Raw genomic sequence first — 25,355 nt, forward strand, 5'->3', positions numbered from 1 at the left:
AGTGACCTTTGGTAGGCTTCCGCTCTCAGCTCTCAGCTAGGCGCGGGGTCAGACAGGGGCTTTCTGTGCATCACTTACAGTGCTCGCTGCACGGCTGCAGTGGAGGTCCTACCCTCTCCAGGGTAGAGTGGATAAAACTGAGGGGCAGAGAGCAGGGTTTGTGAGCTGCACACCCGGAGATCCAGAATAGAGGTCCATGTTACATAGACACACACACACAGAAAAATAAAAACAAACATCACTTAGAAGGGGTTTTCTGGGCTCAGAGGACATTCAGCCCAGTTTTCTCCAGGTTTCTACACCTGCTTTCACTGCCCCTTGATGATTATTGATATTCAGAATGGCCTAGAGGTCCCTTGAGAGGCTTAGTCATCAAAAATACTGTATTTTATTCACAGAGCAGGATTCACTTTTGTATAAAAGTTGAGTTGAGAAAGATTAGGGAGCTTTCCAAATGGACTGAAAACCCTGGGGAAAGAACAGTGTCAGGAGTGGACGTGAGAGCATCTCTGCTGCTAAGTGCATCGTGTCCTTGGTTAAATCAGCATCCAAGATATACCCAATAGACTGGATGAATGAATGAATGTAAACATTTATCTCTCTGGCCCTCAGTCTCTTCTTTAGAATGAGGGATTGAATTAGATGACCTTTCACCAAGGAGCAACTAACAAACATCCCACCATCCCCCCCACCACCCCACAAAATCCTCTGATTTTTGTGAGCAACTTCTTTTTCTAGGCATTCAAGTTAATCAATGTCTCACCATTTTCCTTTGATATATGTAATACCTTTTCCTGGCAGTTTAAATTATATATGTATATTCTTTTTCTCCTTTGGTACATGTGATGGAACTATGGTTGAATTGCTACACTTTTTGATTTCTTTGGAGAGACTTTCCGCTCTGTTTAATAGGATGGGAGAATCAGATTGTTATTGAAGGGGATGAAGAAGGGAGGGAAGGAGGTGGTGGAGTATAATATCATCCCAGTTTTAGAGAGAGAAAAATAAAGGTATGCGCTCTAATTGAAGGATTCATGACCTCACAAGTGGTGGCATCCTGGAGCTACAGACAAGTTGTTCTGACTCCTGGCTCATGCCGCCATCTCTCCCTTCCTCAGAGATGCCTTCCGTTAACTCGTAAAAGTCACATCCGGAACTAATGAATATCTTGGCCCTTAAGTATGGCCGGGAAATGGTTATTACCACACAGGCAGGAAATACCTTACTCTTTTTCAACTAAATAATGAAACATGTGCTTAGACATTAGACATTATTAGAAGTTGAAGTAACATCCTTTTGTAACTTGAGCCATCTCATGATGGACCACAGGAGATTTGCTTTGCTGCCAGACTCAACTTCCTGTCAGGATCTTTCCATGGGCCTGAAGGAGCACAGGGGGTTATGGATTTGTTACTGTTAGACTGATTAGATGTCAGGCTCATACTTAATTTTTTCAAGTCATTGTACTACATTTTTCTTATATCTCTATTTGCCATAAAGATGAATATAATTTATGTTGGTTTTTAGATTAAAATGGGTATTTAGAAATATAATAGGGGCATCCTTCTCTTACCTATGCAAAGGATAATTTATGTATGCTTATTTAACATAGAGTAGTTCTATATTATTTTGTAACATCTTTCTTGAATTTGTTTGAAATATATTCTACATAAACACTAAACTCTTTTGGAAATGTGATTGAGCTTGGTGGAATCATTCAGTAATGAAGAAGAGTGGGACAGCTGTGTAAATGTCATATCCTTTGGTAAGGGTTTCCAATAGAACACCTATATTCATGATATTACAAGTTTTTCTTTGTTCCTATTTCAGCGTTGCTCTCAGAGAGAGTGATTCATGTAATCAATGGATTGGTAGTTGTAGTTACAATATATATATCAGCAAACTGTCAATTTGTACCCAAAACTTTTGTTTATTTGAACAGAGTTGTTGGCATTGACTTTGTTGAGCAAAGTATTCTGCACATTCATTGAAGATTTTAGGGAGAATGTCAAAATATTTAAGAAAACAACTTTACAAATCGCTGTAGGCACTGTAGAAGCCTCAGGTGTGTTTTCGGTGCTGATAGCTAATAATACATCTTATTTATCTTTAGATCAGATTCTCAAGAATCTCGGAACAGATGCCAGTAGGAAATTTGTGTTAATATAAAATATCTGCCCTGTGGAGAATTTGGCTTTATGGGATGTGCTCCCAGCCTGTCTTAGGGTCATAACCCAGGGATCCTATGTCCATTCCCAGAATTCATTGAGTAATTATTGAGTGCCTGCCATTTAGCAAACTACTCTGATGGGCATTATCGTATATATGAAGATGAATAAAATAGTTTTAATAGGGGAATGAAAATAGAAGGAAGAGTGTGGAAAAGTTTCATGTTATGGAGAGCTTTGAGTCCCTAGTGGAGGAAGTTTTTGATCAACCGGTAATTACTAGAAAACGTGGGAATTATTTTTTTTAAAGAAAGACTGCTGCAATCCTGTTAGTTTCAATGAGATTATTATTTAATGGAGTTCCATAATTGAATAGATACTCATATACTGTGATTTTTTTAGTCACTTGGTATAATATGCTGCTGTTTCTAAAAATCTTCCTAAACAAATGAGCACTTATCCCATTTTTAGGGGAGGAAACATCAAAGAAAGAGGTTATACAATTCTTCTTGGTTACCTTTTCTAATGGTTCATAATCCTGTTCATGTGTTTTTTAAAATATCAACCTCTCATCTCAAATCTGTTTTTTTTTTTGAAGGATGTAAGGAATAAGTGAATAAAATATTGACTCTCAGAAATACTTCAGAAATAATGTTTAATTTGTATTTAAACATTTGTCATATGGAACATTAAACCTATTAATGAAAACTACCTTGTAGGTAGAACAAAAAATTAGTTTTAATGTCATGCAAAAGAAATATATCTTTATAAATGCTTCAACATGGCTGAAGATCAAGCTCTGGTCTTGTGCTGTACTTTTTGTGTTGTCGTCAACCTAATAAGTAGGTTCTTCCATGAATGGCATTTATCATTTCCTATTGTATTGGAATGATTAAACTTCAAATGTTAATAATTTGCCAAAGAGTATATATTTAATATAGTCTCATATACTGTGGCTAAATTATGGATCAAGACTGGTCATCATCTGCCTCATCTCTGTATCAGCCAAATTCATTGATCACATACATACAGATACACACATGTGCATATAGACACATACATACATGTGAATGCATACACACAATACGTATATATATATATACACATTTACCTGCACCGTATGCACATTTATATGCAACTGTAAACCCATACACCCATACCATGCATACTTTAACAAATTTCAGCATTTTTGCATTGAAGTTTTGAGTTTGTTTGTTTTAGGGGACAGTATAACTAATTGAAAAAAATAAGTAGGAGTTAGACTAGACTTCAGCTTTAGAAGGAACAATGGATTGGAAATTCAGGCAGTGGATTACTCATCTCACACCCGAAAGAACTCTGGCCTGGAGATCAGATTTGGGACCTGGCTGTGCTCTGTTAGCTTGGTGATATCATTCACGTGTCTTAGCTTCCTTATCCATAAAATGGGGATAAACAGTAACTTCTGTAGTGGGATATGAGTCAGTGCAAGTGCTTTAAGACTCGCACTCTACAGATTTATCATGATTATTATATTGTCATTTCATTTTCCCAAAGTCCGTTTCCTTATATAAGCGGATAATACCCGTTCACAGAGCTGTTGTATTGATCAACTAAATAATTGCTATGAATATGCTTTGAAACAACTGTAAAGATTTATTTCCTTCATATGATTTTAGGTTTTCACTGCAAATTTTGGTTAAAGTGGAACTCAGCTTGCTCTAACATTTCACCTTTAATCACAGTATTTATTTCTTGGTGTATACGTCATGATTCAAGATAATAGTAGGTAAAATTCTTTGAAAGAAATTTGAGTTTTCTGCTGCTTTGGGTGGGAAATTAGTCTGAAATACTTCCCTTTCTGAAACAAATAGAATTTGGGAGAATGAATAATTAATTTGAAAGAATTTGAAAAAGTTATTAGAAAGAGTAAAGTGAGTTTCTATAAATAAAAAATATTTTTCGTTTCACTTTTGGCATAAAACTGAGCATCCTTCCCTAGGAAAACATGTGGCTTAGGTTGTTGAAACAAATCACACAAAGAAAGTCACAAACCTTTGTAATTTAAACATATGTTTGTGGGAGTGTTAGCCTCATGTAAATCTAGAAAAGCTTTGGCTTTAGGATCAGAAGCCTTGGAGTGTAGGCCTTGCTCGAGCATTAACAAGCCACTGCTGTAAGTTAAGCCACTCATCTTCTCAGAGCCTCTTTTGTTTTTTTTTTTTGTCATCTATAAAGTAAGGAAGCTGAAGAGATGATCTCTGAGCTCCTCTATTAATTTAGGATTACATTTTTCTGAGAATATCAGAGACTCAGAGTAACAGAGGCGTAAGCAAAATAGATGGTTATTTCTTTCTCACAAAAAAATCTGGACATAGGCAGCACAGGACTGGTATAGTGACACAGTCACCCAGACTGTTTCCAGTTTCTGTTCCGTCATGGACTCTTGTCCTCACGGTCCAAAGGAGAGGTCCAGTTATTATCCCTGCATCCCGAGCCGCCAGATAGTGGGAGAGAGGGAAGAGAAAGGCGTGGACGGTTACAACTTTTGCTTACATCACATTGGCCAGAACTTACCACTTGGCCACCTCTAGTTGCAAGGGAGTCTGGGAAATGTAGTTTGTATTCCAGGTGGCCAAAAGGCGAGTTATTACTTTAGAATAGAGGTGTTGGGCCAAATTCAGCCTGCTGCCTGTTTTTGTCAATAAATTTTATTGGAACACACTCATACCCATTTGTTTACACAAGCCCATCGCTTTAGCCCTACAACAGCAGAGGTGAATAGTTGTAACAGGCGCTGTCTGGCCCTCAAAGTGGAAAGTATTTACTATCTGGCCCTTTATAAAAAAAGCTTGCTGACCCCTGCTCTAGAAGAAAGAAGGGTAGCCATCAAGGGGTAAGTAGCAATCTCTGCCACAGCTGTCTTCCAAATTCTGATTCCATGATAACAAACAAATGAAAATTAAAAACCCAACAAATTCATATGATGTAGGAATAATTTTGAAAATGTTAGTAAATAGTGAATCATTTTAGTAAATACTAAAACACGAAGTTCTTCCTTGCTCTAACAGGCTGAAACTTGAGTCATGCCTGTTAAATTGCCTCCTTTTTCGTTCTGTCCACCTCCCCCTCTTACAATGGTTGCTTTCAGTGCCAGCCCAGTTGTCTAAGATGTCGGCTACTCCTCTCCAGCTTTGAGTGAAACACTACTTTACTGGGCATGTGTCTTTCATATCCTTCATTTTGGTGAAAATAAAAATGTGAAAAGGTGCAGAGCTGCCTTTGATCCTGGCGAAGCCCCCTAGTGTAGAATCTGGAGTTGACAGTGAACCAGTGGCTGCCACACTGTGAGAGGAGCCCATGGCTGTTAGTTGGGAGGTATGTTACATTGACTGCTGCTACACTGAACTTTTTCCTTTGCTGGTTCACACATGTTATTTGCGGTGAAATTAAAAATATTTGTTGCCTTTTCTCATTCTTTTAGTTTTTCAAGATATACTGTGTTCCAAAGAGAAGTTTTGTTTGAAAATGTGTGATTTTATTATTCAAAATCAAGAATAGTTAAGGTCTGAACAATAAGGGAAGGAGACTGTTGGTGTTTTGCTGAGAGGTTTAGAGATGGGTCTGTGGGTGGTGCTTGTCATTGCATTAGGAAGGCACACAAGAAGCATGTCATCTGTTCCTTTTCTAGTGCTTTCTACCCAATGGCTACTTTTTATAAAGCTGATTAGTTAATGGATTTCTGAAACTTAGGTTCTCAGAGACAGTAGGTTTGGTGTCCTCCAAAACTGCTCAGATCATTAGATGACTAGAATAGGAACTTAATTTGTGGAATTATGCATGTCTTTTGAAACAAAACAACATCTTCAAGGTACAAAGTGCAGTATGTAGCATACTGGTTAAGACTTCCATCCCAAAACTTAAACTAAAGTTCTCGGTTTTTCTGACTTAAGCCAACTCATTCAGAGAGCAAGGAAGATTGATAAATTTTTAAATTTTCTTTTAGCTATAAAATGTTATGTTAGTAATCTTGCCTCTCAGTAAACTTACTTTAATGGAGAGATGAAAACAGTGGGTAACTGGGGTATCATTTATTCCCTGTGCGTGCTCACTCCCTTTACTCTGAATTTTTGCTCAAATGGCCCCTTGCCAATGAGACCTTACCCAGTGTACTCCATTTAAAAATGCAACTCCTCTCCCGGAACTCCCAGTTTTCCTTACTAGGCTGAGCATTTTTCTCTGTAGCGCTTTTTACCTTCTAACATTCAGTATGATTTGCTTAGTTATTAGTTTATTGTTTATTGTCTGTTTTCCCTACAGTAGATTTTAAGTTCAGTGTGAGCAGGAATTTATGTCAGTTTTATTGGTTATATATCTCCAGAGTCTAGTACAGGACCCAATCCATAGTAGATGCTCAATAAATGTTTTCTGTTACATTAAATATATGAATTAAAAATTATATATATTTTTAAGTTTTCTGAAAGTTACACTTAACAACCTGTTTGTAAATAACACAAAATTTAATTTTAGCTCAACTACTATTTGAATGATTTAAGATTAAGAACACAATGTAATAAAGGGCATCCACAAAAAACCCACAGCTGACATCATACTTGATGGTGGAAGACTGGATATTTTCCCACTAAGATCAGGAGCGAGACAAGATAAAATGTCTGCTCTTGCCACTTCTATTCACCATTGCACTGGAGATTCTAGCCAGGGCAGTTAGGCAAGAGAATAAAATAAAAGTCATTCAGATTGGAAAGAAAAGTGTAAAACTTTCTCTATTCACAGATTATGTGATCTTATATAGAAAACATCCTAAAGAATCTACTGAAAAATTGTTAAAACTAGCAAATGAGTTCAGTGAGGTTGTAAGATACAAGATTAATATACAAAAATCAATTGTATTTCTATAAACTAGCAACAAACAATTCAAAAATGAAATTGAGGAAACAATTCCATTTACACTAATGTTAAAGAATGAAATACTTAGGAATAAATTTAACAACAGAAGTGTAAAACTTATATTCTGAAAACCACAAAGCATTGTTTAAAAATTAAAGAAAATGTAAATAAATGGAAAGACCTCTCATATTCATAGATTGGAAGACAGTGTTGTCAAGATGGCTGTACTCCCCAAATTAATCTACAGAGTCAACACAATCTCCATCACAATTCCAGCTTGCTTCTTCTTCAGGGAAATTGACAAGCTGATTCTAAATTCGTTTGGAAATGCAAGGTACCCAGAATAGCCAAAACAATCTTGACAAAGAAAAAAGTTGGAGGACTCAGACTTCCTGATTTCAAAACTTAATAAAAAGCAGTAGTAATCAAGACAGTACGGTACTGACTTAAAGTAGACATAAACAGTGGAATAGAAATGAGAGTCCAGAAATAAACCCATACATCTATGGTCAACTGATTTTCTACAAGGATGCCAAGACCATTCAATGAGGAGAAAATAGTCTTTTCCACAGTTAGTGCTGGGACAACTGGATGGCCACGTGCAAAAGAATGAGGTTAGACCCCTACATCGCACTATATATAAAAGCCAACTCAAAATGGATCAAAGACCTTAATGTAAGAGTTAAAGCTATAATACTCCTAGAAATAAATATAGGCATAAATCTTTGTGACCTTGGATTAGACAATGCAACCAAAGAAAAAAATAGATAAATTGGATTTCATCAAAATTAAAAACTTTTGTACATCAAAGGACATCATCAAGAAAGTAAAAAAACAACCCACAGGATGGGAGAAAATATTTGTAAAACATACATCTGATAAAAGACATGTATCTATCTAGAATATATAAAGAATTCTTACATCTCAATAATAAAAAGACAAATAAACCAATTGAAAGATGGGCAAAAGGATCTGAAGTAGACATTTCTCCAATTAAGATATACAAATGGCCACATGAAAAGATGCTTGACCTCATTAGTTATCAGGGAAATGCAAATCAAAACCACAATGAGATACTACTTCACACCCACTTGGATGGCTATAATCAAATATTATCTGTGATAACAACAAGCGCTGGTGAAGATCTGGAGAAACTGGAACGCTCACACACTGCTAGTAGGAACGTCAAATGGTGCAGCACTTCAGAAAACAGTTTGGCACTTCCTCAGACATAGAGTTAGCATATGATCCGGAAATTCCGTTTCATATATCAAAGAGAAATGAGAATATATGTCCACGTAGGAACCTATACATGAATGTTCATAGCAGCATTATTCATAATAGCCCAAAACAGAAACAGCTCAAGTGTCCATAAACTGATGAATGGATAAATCAAATGTGGTGTACCAATGCAATGGATTATTATTTGGCCATAAATAGGAATGAAGTACTGATACACGCTATAGCATGGGTGAACCTTGAAAACATTATGCTAAGTGACAGAAGCCAGCCATATGTATATGATTCAGCTATATAAAATGTCCAGAATAGCCAAATGTGTAGAGACTGAAAGTAGACTAGTGGTTGTCTAGGGCTGGCGGAGGGAGTTGAGAGGAAATGGGTGTGATAGCTAAGGGGCGCCGTGTTTCTTTTTGGGGCGACGAAAATGTTCTAACAATAATTGTGGTGATGGTTGCATGTCTCTGAATATACTAAAAAACATTGAATTGTACACTTTAAGTAGGTGAATTGTACGTGTATGAATCATAGCCCAATGAAGCCATCAATAAAGAGAAAACAGAAAGAAAATAACCACGGTGCATTCAAATTGGCAAGCTGACTATGTTTATTAACTGGTTTCTCTGATCTTCCCTGTTAACTTGGCAGAATTAATATGGCTTCTAGCAAGCAAAATTTCCACCTGGTCCTTGTGGGGCAAGGGCATTCTAACAGGTATAGTTTAGGTCGTAGAAGCTTGTCTTGAAAGGTTTTTCAGATAGAGTTTTAAAAGTCTGCTGGCTTCTCCCAGGGGAAGGGTGGCTTTGTCAGGTTTTTGCTGCTCGGCTATTTGTGGGCATAATGACCATTGACCGTCTCGATGAGTGAGCTCCGAGAGCTGCCGGATTTGGACAACAATGGAAAGGAGAGAAGTTGAAAACTGCTGACAGAAAATGGATCTGGCCCGAAGGGGCTCCCGAAGAGGGTTTTGCGTTTGGCAGTGGCCCACGTCGGTAGGCCTTGCCTCTATGAACGGAAACCACACACAGTAACTTAATACCGAGGGCCTCATTTGACGCTTATTTTGATAACTGAAGAAGTTAATGAGATCCTATTATTCTCCCGTGAAGCTCTCCTGTACAGAGCCTTTCCCACTCCTCTTTTGCAAATTATTTTTTGCAGTAATTCATTTAAAGCCTTTGCTGTTTCACCTTGAGTTTCCCAGAGCCAGTGACAACGGAAGTAAACACTCCAATTTTTGCATTTCATCCTTTCAAGTTAGTTTTGCCCTCTGTGGTTTTATTGCCTGGATGCAGAAATCTCTTTTAGATTTCTAAGCCATAAAAGATGAAATATTAATTTGATTTGATTTTCGAGTCCCTTTCATGACACAGCTTGGCATTTGCTCTTATGTATTATTTTAGTCAGAGCTTTGCAGAAACCTGAAATGAAAAGTGTGGTTATTTTCTCTGTTGAATGTACCTTTTTATTACCTTTCCTTCAGAGCGCCCAAGACCTTGACTCCCCGAGATTGGGGTTCTCAGATTTCTCTCCTACTGCACAGGGTCTCTCTGTGTTGGCAGAGTTGATGAAAGTGTTATTCTGGGTCAATGAGACCCATTCGTCCCAGGAGGAGTTAAGTATAAGCTTTAGATTGATAGCTGCATGCTGAAGTCATGGAGGCTAAGGTTTTCAGGAGTGTGGAGCACCATTGAAAGCCTTTATTAGTCATTTCAGCAAGGCCATGCTAGGAGTTTCTGAGCATTCTCTGTTGGTTGGCTGCAAGTGATCCCATCTGAGCCACACTATGGCCGTCACAGGGTCCTTGACAGAGGAAGCTGTGGCCGGTGAGGTCTGCCTCTGACACCATGTCCTCTAACTGAAGCTATGGAGGGAAAAACTTGAGCAGGATGTCTGCAGTGGCACTGTGGAGCCTGTTCAGTTCAACACACACGGGCTGCTTCTCCTAATCCAGTCAAACAGGACATGGTTCCACACTTTGTTGAGTTATACTGAGAAATATTGTGAATTTAAAAGAATAGTCTGGGAGTCAGCCCCATGGCCTAGTGGTTAAGTTCAACATGCTCTGCTTTAGCAGCCTGGGTTCTGTTCCTGAGGAAGGACCTACATCACTCAGTGGCCATGCTGTTGTGGCAACCCACATACAAAATATACAAAACAGCGTAAGATTGGCACAGATGTTAGCTCAGGGTGAATCTTACTCAGCAAAAAAAAAAAAAAAAAAAAGTCTGTTCTCTGTCTTAAAACAGCCACTGAGTTATAAAAAAGTTACCATGAATTAATTCTAATGATACACCTAGTTCATTGTTTGTGAAGGGATTTCTGAGATTTTTCACAAGGGTGAGATTGAGATATATGAAAAAGAGATATCATGCTTTTGTGAGACTTTGTGGATTTATGTATAGTTTGTGAAAATGTATACTTACGATGCTATTCTCGAACCGCTTAAATTTTGCTAGCTTCAGGATTTGAACTTTTAAAGTATTCTCTTCTCTTATTCTTTTCTGATAGTAATTGATATTTATTTCCTACACGAAAATGTTTGCAAGGGAAAGTAGAAGCTTAAAAGGGTAAAATAATTTACCCTGGGTGATAGGAAAACATTTATGTTGTACCTTAAGATTAGAAGCATAGTTTTTAGAAAAGCTCTATAAATTTGAGTTCATGGCCCTGCTGTACCCCTCATGAGATGTCTCCTCATCTGTGATGTGGAAAGAATGCTATGTTCCTCCTGATCTAAGACACCATTAATTGTAAGATGCACCATGATTTTGAGTTTCTATGAAAGAAAAGTGCTTCTCATTAGACTATGATACGAGACTAGGATAGTGCTGACTGTGCAACATGTTCTAATGTCAGAGCAACTCGAAGTTCATACAGTTTTGAGAATTAGATGAGATACCAGATGTAGAGTGGTTACCACAGTCTCTGGCATATAGTCAACCTCAGTGTGTGTGTGTGTGTGTGTGTGTGTGTGTACAAAAAGAGGGAGAGAGAGAGGGAGAATAAATGAGAATGAATTGTACTTCTCTTTTCTCGGTGCTTCTCCTGCCCACCCCTCCTCACCCCCCTTTCCTAGCTGTCATCCCCAAAGGCAGCAGCAGAACCTGGAAGTCATCATGGCATACAATGATATTTCTTTTTGATTCATAGCCTTACATTTGCAAGCCATTTGTTGTCAACTTAGCCAAAGGAAACTTTGGATGTGGGCTACCCAGAAAGGGTCAGTGGATTTAGAGAAAAGAGCCTGAGGACATCTAAGGTTCTCAGAATCTGTCCATAAGAACGTAATTAGCCATGGGGGGACATTCTGCAGCATTGTGATTTCACGATAGAGAAGAGGTGTCAGAGAATTACAGACATTATATGCTTTGTCACCTTTAGTGGCTCGGCAGGTAAGCTTTACTAATAGTGTTCAATTCAAAATTTTGATAACAGACAGATTTTTCAGGCATCAATCTAGATATTTAGTGCCTGTCAGTTTTAAATTGTTTTTAGCAAGTTGTTTTAGCTCCAAATGGAATCTTGATTTCCTATTTGTAAAATAAGATAGAGCCTAGTCCAAGGAGTAAGGGAAAACTGAAACGAACAAGTCATTTGAAGATTTTATGTAATAAATTGTAAATAACGAAATTAGTCCATCCATCCATATATTTATGAGGTCCTGCTAAGTGCTAGAAAGGTGTGAAGATAATAAAGATGGAGTCCCTACTGTGTTCTGGAACCTTAGGGTTTGGCAGGAAAGATGGAGAAGTAAACCCAGTAGAAAGTGGCCGTCCTTGCGACGGGTTGGCGCTGGGCACTATGGGAGCAAATTGTTGTTATTCTTAACAATAGCAATAGCAGCAGCATAGCTGAAATTTCCTGAACCTAAAACATTTTTGATGGTGTGAGGGTCACCTAATTTTGTCCTCCTTTCCCTCAGTTCAAGGTTTTCCTGTGCTTCAAGCCACGCATTAAGCTTAGGTAGATTTTTGTGTCTGTTTGCAAGGTCTACATATTGACTCAAATTGTGGGAAAGAGGAAAAATTCTGCCAGAAGCTTTAATATTTGGTAATTAACTGAATAACATTTTTCATGAAGGCCTTTTGAGTCCATGCAGCTACACTTTATGAGGGCAAGGAATATGGTGACCCAGAGTAAAAACTTCAAAATCGAATGCTATTGGGTAATAGTGCCCAACCTAGAGAAAGAAAGGAAGTAGGAATATTAACATGTCAGTTTGCTTGGATAAATAAATAGGTAGCCAACTGGAAAGCGGTAGGATATTCACAGACCTTTTGTGAATAAAGCAGGATCCTCTGCTTTGTCAGCACGTAATCAATGTGGCAATGAATTGTTTGGATTCAGACATATAGTCACAGTAGCTAAATAGTTAACAGAGGTCTATGTGTTTAAGAGCACATAGTAGCTAAATATCAAACAAAAGTTTATGTAGTAAAGAACACATAGAGGTTTATATTGGACCATTACTAGTAGCTCAAGTTCAATCCTATAGATTAAATAGCATATAGAAATTTGCCTAATTATAATTTCCAATGTATTTATTTGTGTAAAGGTTAAACCCATTAATAGTAGGCAGACACTGATGTTCATACTGATTATGATGATGATTGCTGACGCTTATTGAGTGTATACTATGGATCAGATACTGTTTTAAGCACTTCATATTTCTTAACTCATTTAATCCCAACATCCCTATGAGGAAGGTACTATTCTTGTCCACATTTTACGTATGAGAAAATCCGAGACCTGGGAATGTTCGAAAACTTAACAGAGGACGTGCAGCTTGCAGGTGGCAGGGCTGAGATTCGAACTCAGGGAATCAGTCTGCACAGTCCATACCCTTGGCTGGATTTGTCTCTTAGACATCTGTAGTTGCAGTGGCCTCTACCACCCGTACCTTAGGTGGGTCCCTGAGCTTGGTCCAGTTATTTGCCTCTTTCCACACTCTGTCCTCCCCCCCTTCCCCCTCATACACGTACCAGCTGTGTCCTCGGGCATCAGCTGCTGCCTTTGCCCACCCTCCTGTCTCCTGCTCTCCCCACGTCTTGGCCACTACAGGGCTCGAGGAGCAGAAACTCGGGGTGGCAGAACCATCCCTCTGGGGCTGGGAAAGGGGCTGGATGAGGTGCAGAGGTGGGAGGCAGAAGGAGGGGAACTGGCCATCTGGCATCTGGGGACAGAGAGAAGGGAAGGAGAGCACCAGTCAGAGGAGCGAATTTGAGCTCAGACAGAGGTAACAGCAGGCGGGCAGCTTCTGTCCGGGGAGCCCATCTTACATCATTATTTCCCTATCCGCACAAAGGGAGTGGGGAGGTCTGGGACGCCTACATGGCGTGTGGTGATGGGTGGAGAAACTGACTCGCAGCCCCTCCATGCTCTCCACAAGCTAACCCTACACTCCTGCAGCCAGGGGCTTTGACAAGGGGCGGTGAGAAGCCTCCACTGTGCGACCCCACCCCGCGGCCCCCCAGCACCAGATCTACCCTGCGATACTCGAGCTGGAGATCTGAGCAGTGGACAGATTAGCGTCAATGAAGAGTCAGAACCTGTCTGGTTTGATAGCGCGGGGAGATTTAGATCACAGGGAGGGTGGGTGGGGGGGAGAGGGGCATCAGGAGTAAATCTTTTTTTTCTATTTTATTTTTTATTGAGGTTATGATAGCTTACAACCTTGTGAAATTTCAGGTGTACATTACTATTTGTCAGTCATATTATAGGTACACCAGTTCACCCATTGTGCCCACCCCCCACCCCCACCTTTCCCCTGGTAACCACTAATCTGTTCTGTTTGTCCACGTGTTTGTTTATCTTCCACATATGAGTAGGGTCATACAGAGATTGTCTTTCTCTATCTTGCTTATTTTGCTTAACATAATATCCTCAAGGTCCATCCAAGTTGTTGTGAATGGGACGATTTTATCCTTTTTATGGCTAAGTAGTAGTCCATTGTATATATATATACCGTATCTTCTTTATCCATTCATCAGTTGATGGGCACTTGGGTTGCTTCCATGTCTTGGCTATTGTGAATAGTGCTGCAATGAACACAGGGGTGCGTGGGTCTGTTTGATTTGCTCATTTCAAGTTTTTTGGGTAGATACCCAGTAGTGGGGTGGCTGGGTCATATGGTATTACTATTTTTAATTTTTTGAGAAATTCAGGAGAAAATTTTGATGGGTCTTCACTCCCTTAGATGTAACCTCATATTTACTGATGACAAATTTCCTGTTTTTAAGAGTGTAATATTAATTAGGATGCATTGTCAAATAAATTATATCACTTTTATATTGTGACAATTATGAGCGTGGGGATTTGTTTTGTTGTTCTCCTGGGGTCTAGCATCCTACCTGTCACTCCATAAATTGTTCACTGAAATAGGAATTTTATTAATGAGCCGTTTTCATTCTTTAGGTAAAGCTTTGCCTATTCAATCATGTTGATAGCACGTGTGCTTTTTCTTAATGAGGAGGATATTTCATTAACCAGCTCATCTAAGCCCAGAGCTCTATTCAATTTACCTAAAAGATTCCAGGACCCGGCAGCTCGTAAGAGGCAGCTGTGGTGATGTGGACAGGGCGCTGAGCTGGGAATCAGAGATCTGAATTTTCATGCAAGCTCTCTCTCTCCCTCATGGGCGCTATCAGGCTGGTCGGTTCTCTGAGCCAGCAATTTCCTCATCTGTAAAAGGGCCACTCCTGACTTTATAAAATCAAAACTGTGGTGAGGATTACAAAATGAACACTGGTTTCCAGGCAAAGCTCAGACTTTAGATTAATCTGACGTCCCTTCTCTGCTCCTTTATGTGGGTTGTTGAACCTCCTGGAGCAAACCACCCAAGCGTGTGCGTGTACCCAGCTGCTTCTGGAATCTGCTATCGTCTGGACCCACCGTCCTCTCCAATGGCAAAGCCAATGGCAGATTCTTATTTAGTGCTCACTTCACTTTCCTACAGTGGTTATTTCAACCCTTGGCTGTATTTAAAGTTCTCAACGTCCTTTCCTCTAAGAATTGGTTTTGTTTTCAATTATACAGAAAACAAAAACCAAAACTAGAAAAAAAATGAATCTACAGCATGTTATTAATTCTCGAAGGAAAAAGGCATAGAAAAAGGACTAGAGTGAAATATGCCAGAATATAAGCAGTGAAATTTTGTTTCTTCATACTTTTCCATGCTTTTAAAATGTTCTGTTACAACACATATTACATTTTGTTTCAAAAGTCACAGGAAAATAACAAAACAGAAAAGCTACCTATCCTCCACTTCCCCTGCCGTCCTCTTCGCAGGCCACATGAAGGGGGCGCACGCGCTCTCCCTCTCCAGGCCTAATCTCATCATCTGTGCTATTAATTCCATATTCTCCTGACTTCTCAAAGAGCTTGCATTAGCATGAGGCCACCTTTCCCCTCCACGTCCAAGGTCCCATTCCTTGTTAGTCTCTTTTTGTCAGTATATAAGTATGCTTACGTCTTCTCCACATCTTAGCAAGCAAACAAAACCCCATAAGCCCCAGCTTTACCATGGCTCTCCTCTAACTCTAGACCCATACCCCTTTTTCCTTTTACAGCCAAAGTTCTAGAGAGAGTCTGAATTCCAACCTCTAAATCCTCATAACCCATTGCAGTCTGACTTCTGCCTCCAGACGCCCTTAGCCTTGCTCTTGCCAGGATCTCCAGTGACGTCGTGGTCTCATTTTGGTCTTCATCTTACTGACTTCTCTGAGGCACTTGACAGTGTTGTCCGTTTTCTCTTGAAACTGCCTTTCCTTCGTTGCTATGGCACGATCATAATGATAATAACTACAACTTATATTGTGTACAGTATCCAATGCACTCTGTCTACTTGCACGTAAGGTCTGTAATGTTCATTCTAATATGAAATGTAGACATCTCTATGATAAAGGAAAGAAATCTGATGTAGAGAGTTGAGGACGCTCGTGTGTGATCATATGGCTCTAAACGATGGAGTGAGGATTTGATCTCTGGTCTTTCTGAGTCCAAAGCCCAAGTTTTTCCCACTGAAGACATTTCTCTCTCCCAGATTTCCTCTGGCCTCTGTGACTGCTCGTTTTCACTTGCCTCTGTGGGCTCATCTTTTGGTGACAGCCATGAACACTCGTGCTCTCCAGGACTCTGCTTTTGGCCCTTTATTCTCCTTACTTTCAGTGTTCAGTATTGTTGGACTATCCTCTCTAGGCCACCAATTCTGCTACAGGCTATAAACGCCCAGCCCCGCTCTTCCTGAGCTTGTGACCCACAGGTGCAACTGTGGGAGGCATTTCTACTTGATTGTCTCACAGGCCGTTCACTCAACGTGTCTTACCACAGAGTTTGTGAGCTGCTCCCTCCACTCCTTTCCTCCTCATGTTCTGGATCCCTACACCCATCTGGGCATCATGTTCTCTCACCATCCTTCTTGGCTAAATTATGGTGCTGTCAGTGCAGAGCCCTGCTTTGGCTCCTGGACCTTTGCAGTTACCCTCCTGACCGCTTCTCTGACTCTAATTTTGACTCCATCCACGCCATCTTCCACCTCACTGTATGCTCTCAGTAGTTTGGACTGCTCTGAATCCTCAATTCTGTTATCTCATGCCTCTTTGCACTTATTTCCTTTGCGTAGGATATTCTCTCTGTGCTGTGCGTTGGACAGATTCTGTCTCATCTTTTAATTCCCAAAGATCTGTCTCATCTGTTGAGTGTCAGCTCAAATTCTGCCACTTTCGTGAAGTCCTCCCTGATTTCTCCCAGGGAAGACTCAGGTGCTTCCTTTCCTGTATTCTCCCTGCTCTTCAGATAATTATTTTATTCTACTCTAATTTGTTTTGTTTGTGTCTCTTTTAGATTATAAACTTCTTTGGGCGGGCACTAAGACTATTAAAAAATTTTTTTTTTACTGTGAAATACAACACACCCAGAAGTGCGTTAAACAAAATTTAGAGATAATGAATAATCATAAGGTGAACACTTGTGTAACTATTACCCAGGTTGTGGAATGGAGTGTTTGCAGGACTCCAGGAGCCCCCTGATCTTTTCCTGACCCCACTATCCCTCCTACTGTCTTGGCTTTTATGGCAATTACTTCCTGGGTTTTTTGTCATCATTGTACGGTCTGTATATGCATTCCTAAACAACATTGTTTCGTTTTACCTGTTCTCGAACTTTATACAAATGCAATCACGTCATGTGTTCTGTTGTGTTTTGCTTCTTTCATTCAACATTGTGTTATGTAGTTGTATGTAATTATGCTTCATAATTTTTATTGCTGTATAGTGGCATTCCGTTATATGAATTTATTACATGTAATGTATCTATTAATGGAAATTTGGTTTATTTCCAGTTTTTGGCTTTTCTGATGCTTGAAATATCTTGTACACTTCTTTTGGTACCAATGTGCAAGAGTTTCTTCAGAGTGTAGATCCAGGAATGGAATTGCCTATCACGGGGGGTGTATATCTTCAACTCTGCCAGATAATGCCAAACTGCTTTTCAAAGTACGTGTCACGATTTCCATCCCACCAGCTGTGTAGAGAGTGCCCGTTGCTTTGACAGTGTGTCACTGTCAGACTTTTACATTTTTACCGACATGATTGACGTGGAGCAGTATTTCACTGTGGTTTTAGTTTGTATTTCCCCTTAGTAATGAGGTTGAACACCTTTTGGATGTTTATTGGCCAGCTGGATTTCCTCTTAGTGAAGGGCCCACTCATGTTTTTCTCACTTTTCTAATGGGTTGCTTATATTTATTTTATTACTTTGTAAAGTTTTTTACATTTTGGATAGGAGTCCTTTGTTGGTTGTATGTGTTGAAAATGAATTATACCATAAAATCACGCACATTGAAGATTTATCGATTACGGTATTTTTTAATTCTTGACCTGAGTACTAGTAAGTAAGTAGAAATAGAGTAATTAGAAAAAACAAACAAGTAATATATATTACTTCAAATTAATCCTGTGCTTCCCCTCTTCTCTCCAGGTGTCATTATTGTCCCCAGTGCCGGCGTTGGTATTGTCCTGGGAGGCTACATTATAAAAAAATTGAAACTTGGTGCAAGAGAATCTGCAAAACTCGCAATGATCTGCAGCGGTGTGTCTTTGCTGTGTTTTTCCACCCTGTTTATTGTCGGATGTGAAAGTATTAATCTAGGGGGCATCAACATCCCTTACACAACAGGGTAAGTCCCTCGGCACAACCACCTCGTGTCATCCTGGTCATGATGTTAGTGCAAGGCCCTGTGGTGTTTCTATCTCGGGGGCAGACTTGTGTCTCCCCTCCAGGCGGGTCTCCCTGTGTGGGCTTCATCTCTTCAAGTAGGAGACCTCCTCTTGGAAGGCAGAGGCCATATGTCTGCTTCGTCTGTGTCCTCACAGAGTGTCTTCCGGGGCATTTTTAATTACCATAGATGAGAAGGAAATGCTTGTTGGGTTAATGAAAACAGTTCTTCTTCTTTTTTTTTAATGTAAGAGTTTGAATAGGTGATACATTCACGTAGTTTAAAAAGATAAAATTCCATGAAAATACCATGTATAGTGAAACATCTTGCTCTGACCCAAATCCTCCGCCCCGCGGCTCCAGCTAAAGACAACCCAGGTAACTACGTGAATTCATTTCTTGTGTACCCTTGAAGGCTTCTTTATACAAGATGCTATAAACATGTATTTTCTATTTTCCCTGTTTTATATCCAAAAGATAGCATTCTATATGTACTTTTCTGAGCTTTTCTTTTTTGTTAGTGTAACAATATAGCTTGGAGGTCCTTTTGTACCGGTAATACTACGACTCAACACACCTAGCCCTTATATTGACACTACTGCATGCCAAGCGTTCCTCTAGACGCTTTATATGTGTTAACTCGTTAGTCCTCACAGCAATACAACAGGGAGGTGCTGTCATTTTCCTGATGTTACAGATGCAAAACCGAGGCGCAGATCACACGTAACTAGTGGTATACTGATAAATATGTACCCAATGGCTCTCTAAGGAAAAAGGTCCAAATCTGTAGCATTTGCTAATTTCTGAGGTGTAGATATTCTCACCATGGTTGATTTCAGGCTACTAACGTGAAGACACTGAACACCGAGTTGGGAGGAGATGCCTGTCACAAACCATTATATAATATTTCCGTCATACAGATATGATAGACTTAAATAGCCTAGTCAAGAGCATAGAGAGTTGTAAGGTGTGGTAAAATCATTAGGAGATATGTTTTGAGTGTTTATCCTTGTTTTTAATATTTATTTAACGGTAAGCCTATATAATATAATTTTTGATAATGGCTATGCTAATCAAGCAGTTGGCAAAATCCCTGAAAATTTGACAGTCGGATTTTGTGACCCAGGGTGGCTGTGCTTAACCTGGACTTAACCCCAAGCAATTTACAGAGTCCGTGCCCTTAGCTCTCTTTTTAACCACTTTGTAACATTACATTTAATTCTATTTCATAATTTAACCAGTCTCCATTTGATGGGCAGTTGGGTTGTTTCCAATCTTTAATTATTAAAAACAGTGCTGCAATAAATAGCCTCACGCATATATCACTTCTCTTTCGTGCTGTGTATTTCTAGAATATTCCCGGAAGTGGGATTGTAATAAATATTGTCAAATGCCTCCTCAGCTGTTGTACCAATTTGTACACTCACCAGCAGTGGATCTGAGTGTCGATTTCCTGCAGCCTCGCCAAGAGAAGGTGGAAAACGCTTCTTTGAGAGTTATGAAAATTTTGACTTCTAGTTCTTGAGTACATGCGGGTTTATTAGGATCTGCTCATTGGACAGAATTTTCCTGCCTAGTTTTTGGTGCTTGGTGTCAACAAACGCTGTTTCTTTTTGGTTCTCGGTGGAGTTTTATGTTATAAAATGTTCCACTTGAAATGTGAATAATAAAAGCTTTAATTTCATTTTGCCAAGCTAGAATATTAGAGATTGGAAAAAAAAAAGAAACTGTCAATCGGAGTGTATTTCGATGCCAGAATATGACCATTTGTCTGGAGAGTTCTCTTTCCACCAGGTGTTGTGTGTGTGTGCGATGAGCGTCCCAGGTTTGTGGCCCCCTGACAGTGCCGATTTGAATGGCACAGGAAATAAAATCTTTAAAAACTGAAGGACAGTATGGAATAAGAGTTCAGGTTCCTGAGTCGAATCTGAGTTTGAATCTCGCCTCTGCTTGACCAGTTTCTTCACTCTCAGCCTCAGTATCCTCATCTGTAAAATAGGGTGATGATAACAGGGTTTAGTCCGTTTGGGCTGCTGTAACAAAGATACCATAGACTGGGTGGCTCAGAAGCAACAGAAATTTATTTCTCACGGTTCTGGAGGCTGGGAAGTCCAAGATCCACGCAGCAGCAGATTCGGTGTCTTGTGAAGACCTACTTTCTGGTTCATGCATGACTGTCTTTTTGCTGTGTCCTCATGTAGTGGAAGGGATGAGGCATCCCTCTGGGGTCTCCTTTACACGGGCACTAATCCCATTCATGAGAGCTCCACCCTCATGACCTAACCACCTTCCAAAGGCTCCACCTGCTGACGCATCACACTGGGGCTTAGTGTTCAGCATGTGAAGTTTGCAGCGACCCAGACCTTTCGTCTACAGCAATAGTAATCACCTTAGAAGGCGGCAGGCGAGATTCCATGAGTGACACCGTGTGAAGCTCTCTGCTTGATGCCTGGCGCACAGTGAGTGCTCAACTGAAAGTTAGCTGTTGTTATTAGTCATAACTAATACAAATAATTTCTATTTCTATCACACTATTTTTATGACACTTGGAAAATATAAATATAATTAAGAAGTTAGTAACAAAAACTCAGCAGTCTCCTGAATAACTCTATTTCCCAGGGGCAATAAGTTTTAAATTCTTTTTAGCTGTGTCTTCTGGTACATACTTCTATACACACACACACACACACACACACACATATTTTTGTGTGTGTGAGGAAGATTGTCGCTGAGCTAACATCTGTTCTGGTCTTCCTCTATTTTGACGTGGGACGTATCCACAGCATGCCTTGATGAGAGTTGTGTAGGTCTACACCCAGGATCTGAACCCACAAACCCCAGGCCCCTGAAGTGGAGTGAGCAAACTTAGCCACTACACCACTGGGCTGGCCCCAACTTATATATAGTATACTTTTGTTTCTGAGGAAGATTAGCTCTGAGCTAACATCCACCACCAATCTTCCCCTTTTTGCTGAGGAAGATCGGCCCTGAGCAGACCTCTGTGCCTGTCTTCCTCTATTTTATATGTGGGACGCCACCACAGCATGGCTTGATAAGTGGTGTATGGGTCTGCACTGGGATCCGACCCGGCAAACCCTGGGCTGCTGAAGCGGAGTGCACCTACTTAACCATTACACCACCAGGGCAACCCCCAACTTCCTTTTTTAAGGCATAATTTATAATTACTCAAAGTGAGACATTATTTATGACCTCTTGGTAAATGAGGAGTTCAGCTTTGCTTTCACAAGTTGTGGTCAAATCCTTTTTTGACATTTTCGTGTTATGATTATGACAGTATTGTTAGCCGCTGAGACACATGTAGAGTATTGTGATTAGATTTTCTCTTTTGTGCAACATTGATTTTCCTGGAATTAGCAATTGCCTTATTTTCATTTGTTTTGTTTTCTTTGACTCTGCGTCTAGCTTCCCACATGCTCTATGGGCTCAAAATATCTCAGCACAATTTGTCACCTGTCTGATGAGGGCATGGTTCCATTTCCACCCCTTTGAGTCATCTATATGGGAGCCCTAGTCCCTGCTCTAATCTGGGCATGATGCTGTCCAGGCCCGCTGTCCAGCTGTCATCCTGGGGATCCCATTAGCCTCTCTCCATATTAATTCTTTGTTTTCTGGACTCTGTGGACACCTCTTTTTTGGTTTACTCCCTCATTCTGTTAGAGCACATCCTCTGGTAGCTACAGGAAGCCCGTAACTTTTTTGGGGGGACTTTTCATGAAATAGCCTTTTTTTTTTTTTAAACCATTGCATTTGATTGCCAAATTGACCAGGTGAAGAATTTTGGATGAATCATTTTCACTCAGCCTTTTAAAGTTTTTGCTCTATTGTCATCTAATTTCTAGTGCTGTTGTGGGAAGTCTGGCCTTTCTTTTTCCCAATCCTTTGTATGTGACCTATTTTTCCTTCCTGGGAGCTTCCACATATTTCTGGTGTCCCCAGATTTCACCATGGTATATTTTGGGGTGGGTCTTTTTTTTTTTTTCTGAGCACTTGGTGAGCTTTTAATGTCTGGAGATTGTGTTCTTCAGTTTTGTTTTTATTTTTTATTTACATTTTGTTATTTTCTCCCCACCATTTTTTTCTCCTTCCTTGACTCTCTACTTTTCGTATTCTTTATTACCTATTTTATATCTCATAGTTTTGGTCCTACTTTTTTGAAAGATTTCTTTAACTTTATTTTCGCAGTCTTCTGTTAATTCTTTATTTTGTCTATTGTGTTTTATTTTTGCTGAGGAAGATTCGCCCTGAGCTAACATCTGTTGCCAGTCTCCTTCTATTTTTTATGTGGATTGCTGCCACAGCATGGCCACTGATGAGTGGTGTAGGTTCACACCCACAATCTGAACCTGGGCCACCAAAGCAGAGTGTACCAAACTTGACCACCAGGCCAGTAGGGCTGGCTCGGCTATCGTATTTTTAATTTCCAAAGGTCTCTCTTGATTTTTGATTGTTCCTTACTTCTAGCCTTATTGCTTCATGGATAGGATATCTTCTCTTATTTCTCCAACATTATTTAGAGTTTCCTTTCCTTCCTAAATTGTCTCTGTGTCTTCTGAGTGACTGCTTTTATTTTGCTGTCTTGATTGTGTTGGAAGCTTCCCTCATACTTCTGGTGATTTTCAGCTTTCTCTTAGTATTGAGGGATGTGCATTTGAAAAGCTGAGTAGGTGCTCCATGTTTGCGGGTGGGGCTCGTCCTTTTGTGGGTCTCACTATAGGGTGATTGAAGGGAGGGGACAGCTGACATTTTCACTGGGACTCTCAGTGTCAGAATTGAGGTCTTATCTCTGAGGTGCTTCTGTTCCTCAGGAGAAGAATTCTCCTGTTTCTTGGCTGGGGCTGTGTGGGGTGGGTTCAGGGTTGTAAGCCTAGCTGCTGGCTTTCTAGAGCTGGGGGGTGGGGTGGTGGTGGGAAGGGGCCTGGGTCTTACTGTCCATTTTGCAGACTTTTACCAAATTCCCCTGTCATCATTCTAGCATCTCACCAAAGCTCTCCTTTGTGTATGGTACTTTTAAGTCCAGAGACTAAAGGGGTGAAAGAAGGAATAGCCACCTATTAAGTAGAGGGGGGATGGGAATTTGCTTAAAATTATATCATATTTGGGCCACAACGTTCTTGTGCTGTTTGTCCTTTAGTTCTAAAGGCCTGTTCTTTCCCCTACTGCAGGCCTTTATCATGACCATATATTCTTACGTTCTCAAACTTCCTGTTTTATTGACTCATTGTTTTTCGTGGAACTCTCCATCCTTTTCTTCAGCTGGACTTTGTGCTCTCTTGGCATAATTTTTATCCCAGAACTTCTTTTCAGAGACCTCAAGTGTATCCACTAGTTTTTGTTTGTGTGTTTATTTATGGGTTAACTCTTCATTTTGCCGGAGAAAAATCCCTGGATAACTTCCTAGGGAAGGGTACATGGGAAGAAAAACTTTCTGAACCTGTAAATGTATTCACGTGTCTTTATTCTTCTCTCACATTTAGATGATGGTTTGAGTGGATGTAGAATTATAGGTTAAAAAATTGTTTTTCTGAGAACTTTGAAGCCATTGCTTTGTTTATCATCTAGCATTTAATGTTGCTGAGAAGAAATTTAATTCCATTCCAGTTCTCATGTCTCTGTGACCAAATTTGTTTGGAAGTTTTGAAGATATTTTTTATTCAAGGTGTTCTGCAATTTCATAAGAAATGCTGTACCCTCACATTTTGTCTTGACTGGACCCGTCCAAGGTCACTGTCTCAGAGAAGCTTTTCCTCTTTGCCCAATCTAAGGGAACCTACCCGCCTCTCCCTGGTTTTCACATCATTCCTTCTTATTTTCTTCACGGCACTTACCACTATTGAAATTATCTTTTTAAATTATTTGCTTTGCTCTTGTCTTCTGGCTCTAAAATGTGAGCTTCTTGAGTACCGTTACTATAACTGTCTCCATAATAATTGCATCCCCTCCGTCCAAAACAATGCATGATGTTTGTTGCGTGAATGAATGAATGGATGAGTGAACGTCTTGGCCCAGAGCTTTGTTCATTCATTGCATTAGGCACTGTCTGAACACTCTTAAACTAATTCATGTGTCTTTTTCACCTTGGGGAAATTTTCTTCTACTATAGCTTTCCTCATTCTCTCCTCTTCATTTTCCCTGTATTCTCCAGGATGCCTGTTAATCAGATATTGAAACGTATGGGCTGCTTGCCCGTATATTTTATTTATTCTCTCATATTTCATACATCTTTTGCATGAGAGATTTTTCCAAACCTTATTTTCTGTTCTTTATGTAAATTTTTTATTTCCAGGATACTTTTTTTCTTCATTGTATTCTGAGTGTTCCCTTTTCATAGTATCCTCATGTTTTAGGGAGTAATATCTTCTTGGATCTGTGTAGATAATTAGATTTTTTTTTTACTTTGCTTTTTTGTGTTACATTTTATCATTTGATTTTAAGGGTCAACTTTTTTGTCTGTTTATTTTGGGCTTTACAGGTTGACAACATCCAGTCTAGCATCTCTCAGGTCATGATTCCTCCGCCTTGTCTCTCAAATCCAGGAAGGAGGAAGTTTTATTCTGAGTTGCCAACATCTAGAGTAGAAGCTTAGCTTTTAAAATTTCTTCCAATTTCTTTAGAGAAGCGCTTTCTGCCCAATTTCTGGGCTCTCAGTGGGGAATGGAGGCGGGTGGACAGAGGAGAATGGAAGAGCCCGCCAGCGCAGTTTTCTGGCCCTCGGATCCCCAGTGAGTCCATTGTTTTCAGCTTCACCTTCGCTTTGCTCCCTGTCTCATCTGCCGAGTGTGAGCTCAGAGCCTTGCGGAGGTTCCGTGGGGCAGGCTGGCTCCGCTC

The 25,355-nt window shown here is 39.9% G+C and overlaps 1 protein-coding gene across 5 annotated transcripts in view; it reads left to right on the top strand.

Annotated features, from left to right (window-relative positions):
- The window catches only part of SLCO5A1 (solute carrier organic anion transporter family member 5A1), a 130,086-nt gene that overhangs the window by 80,231 nt on the left and 24,500 nt on the right, over window positions 1-25,355 (top strand). For all 5 annotated transcript variants that reach the window (XM_014862662.3, XM_070481105.1, XM_070481104.1 and 2 more), the window contains one exon: window positions 18,273-18,471. In XM_014862662.3, coding sequence (XP_014718148.2) covers window positions 18,273-18,471 — 199 coding nt within the window. The remainder of the gene's footprint in view (window positions 1-18,272; window positions 18,472-25,355) is intronic.

Source organism: Equus asinus, chromosome 12 (assembly GCF_041296235.1).
Source record: "Equus asinus isolate D_3611 breed Donkey chromosome 12, EquAss-T2T_v2, whole genome shotgun sequence".
NCBI classification, from domain to species: domain Eukaryota; kingdom Metazoa; phylum Chordata; class Mammalia; order Perissodactyla; family Equidae; genus Equus; species Equus asinus.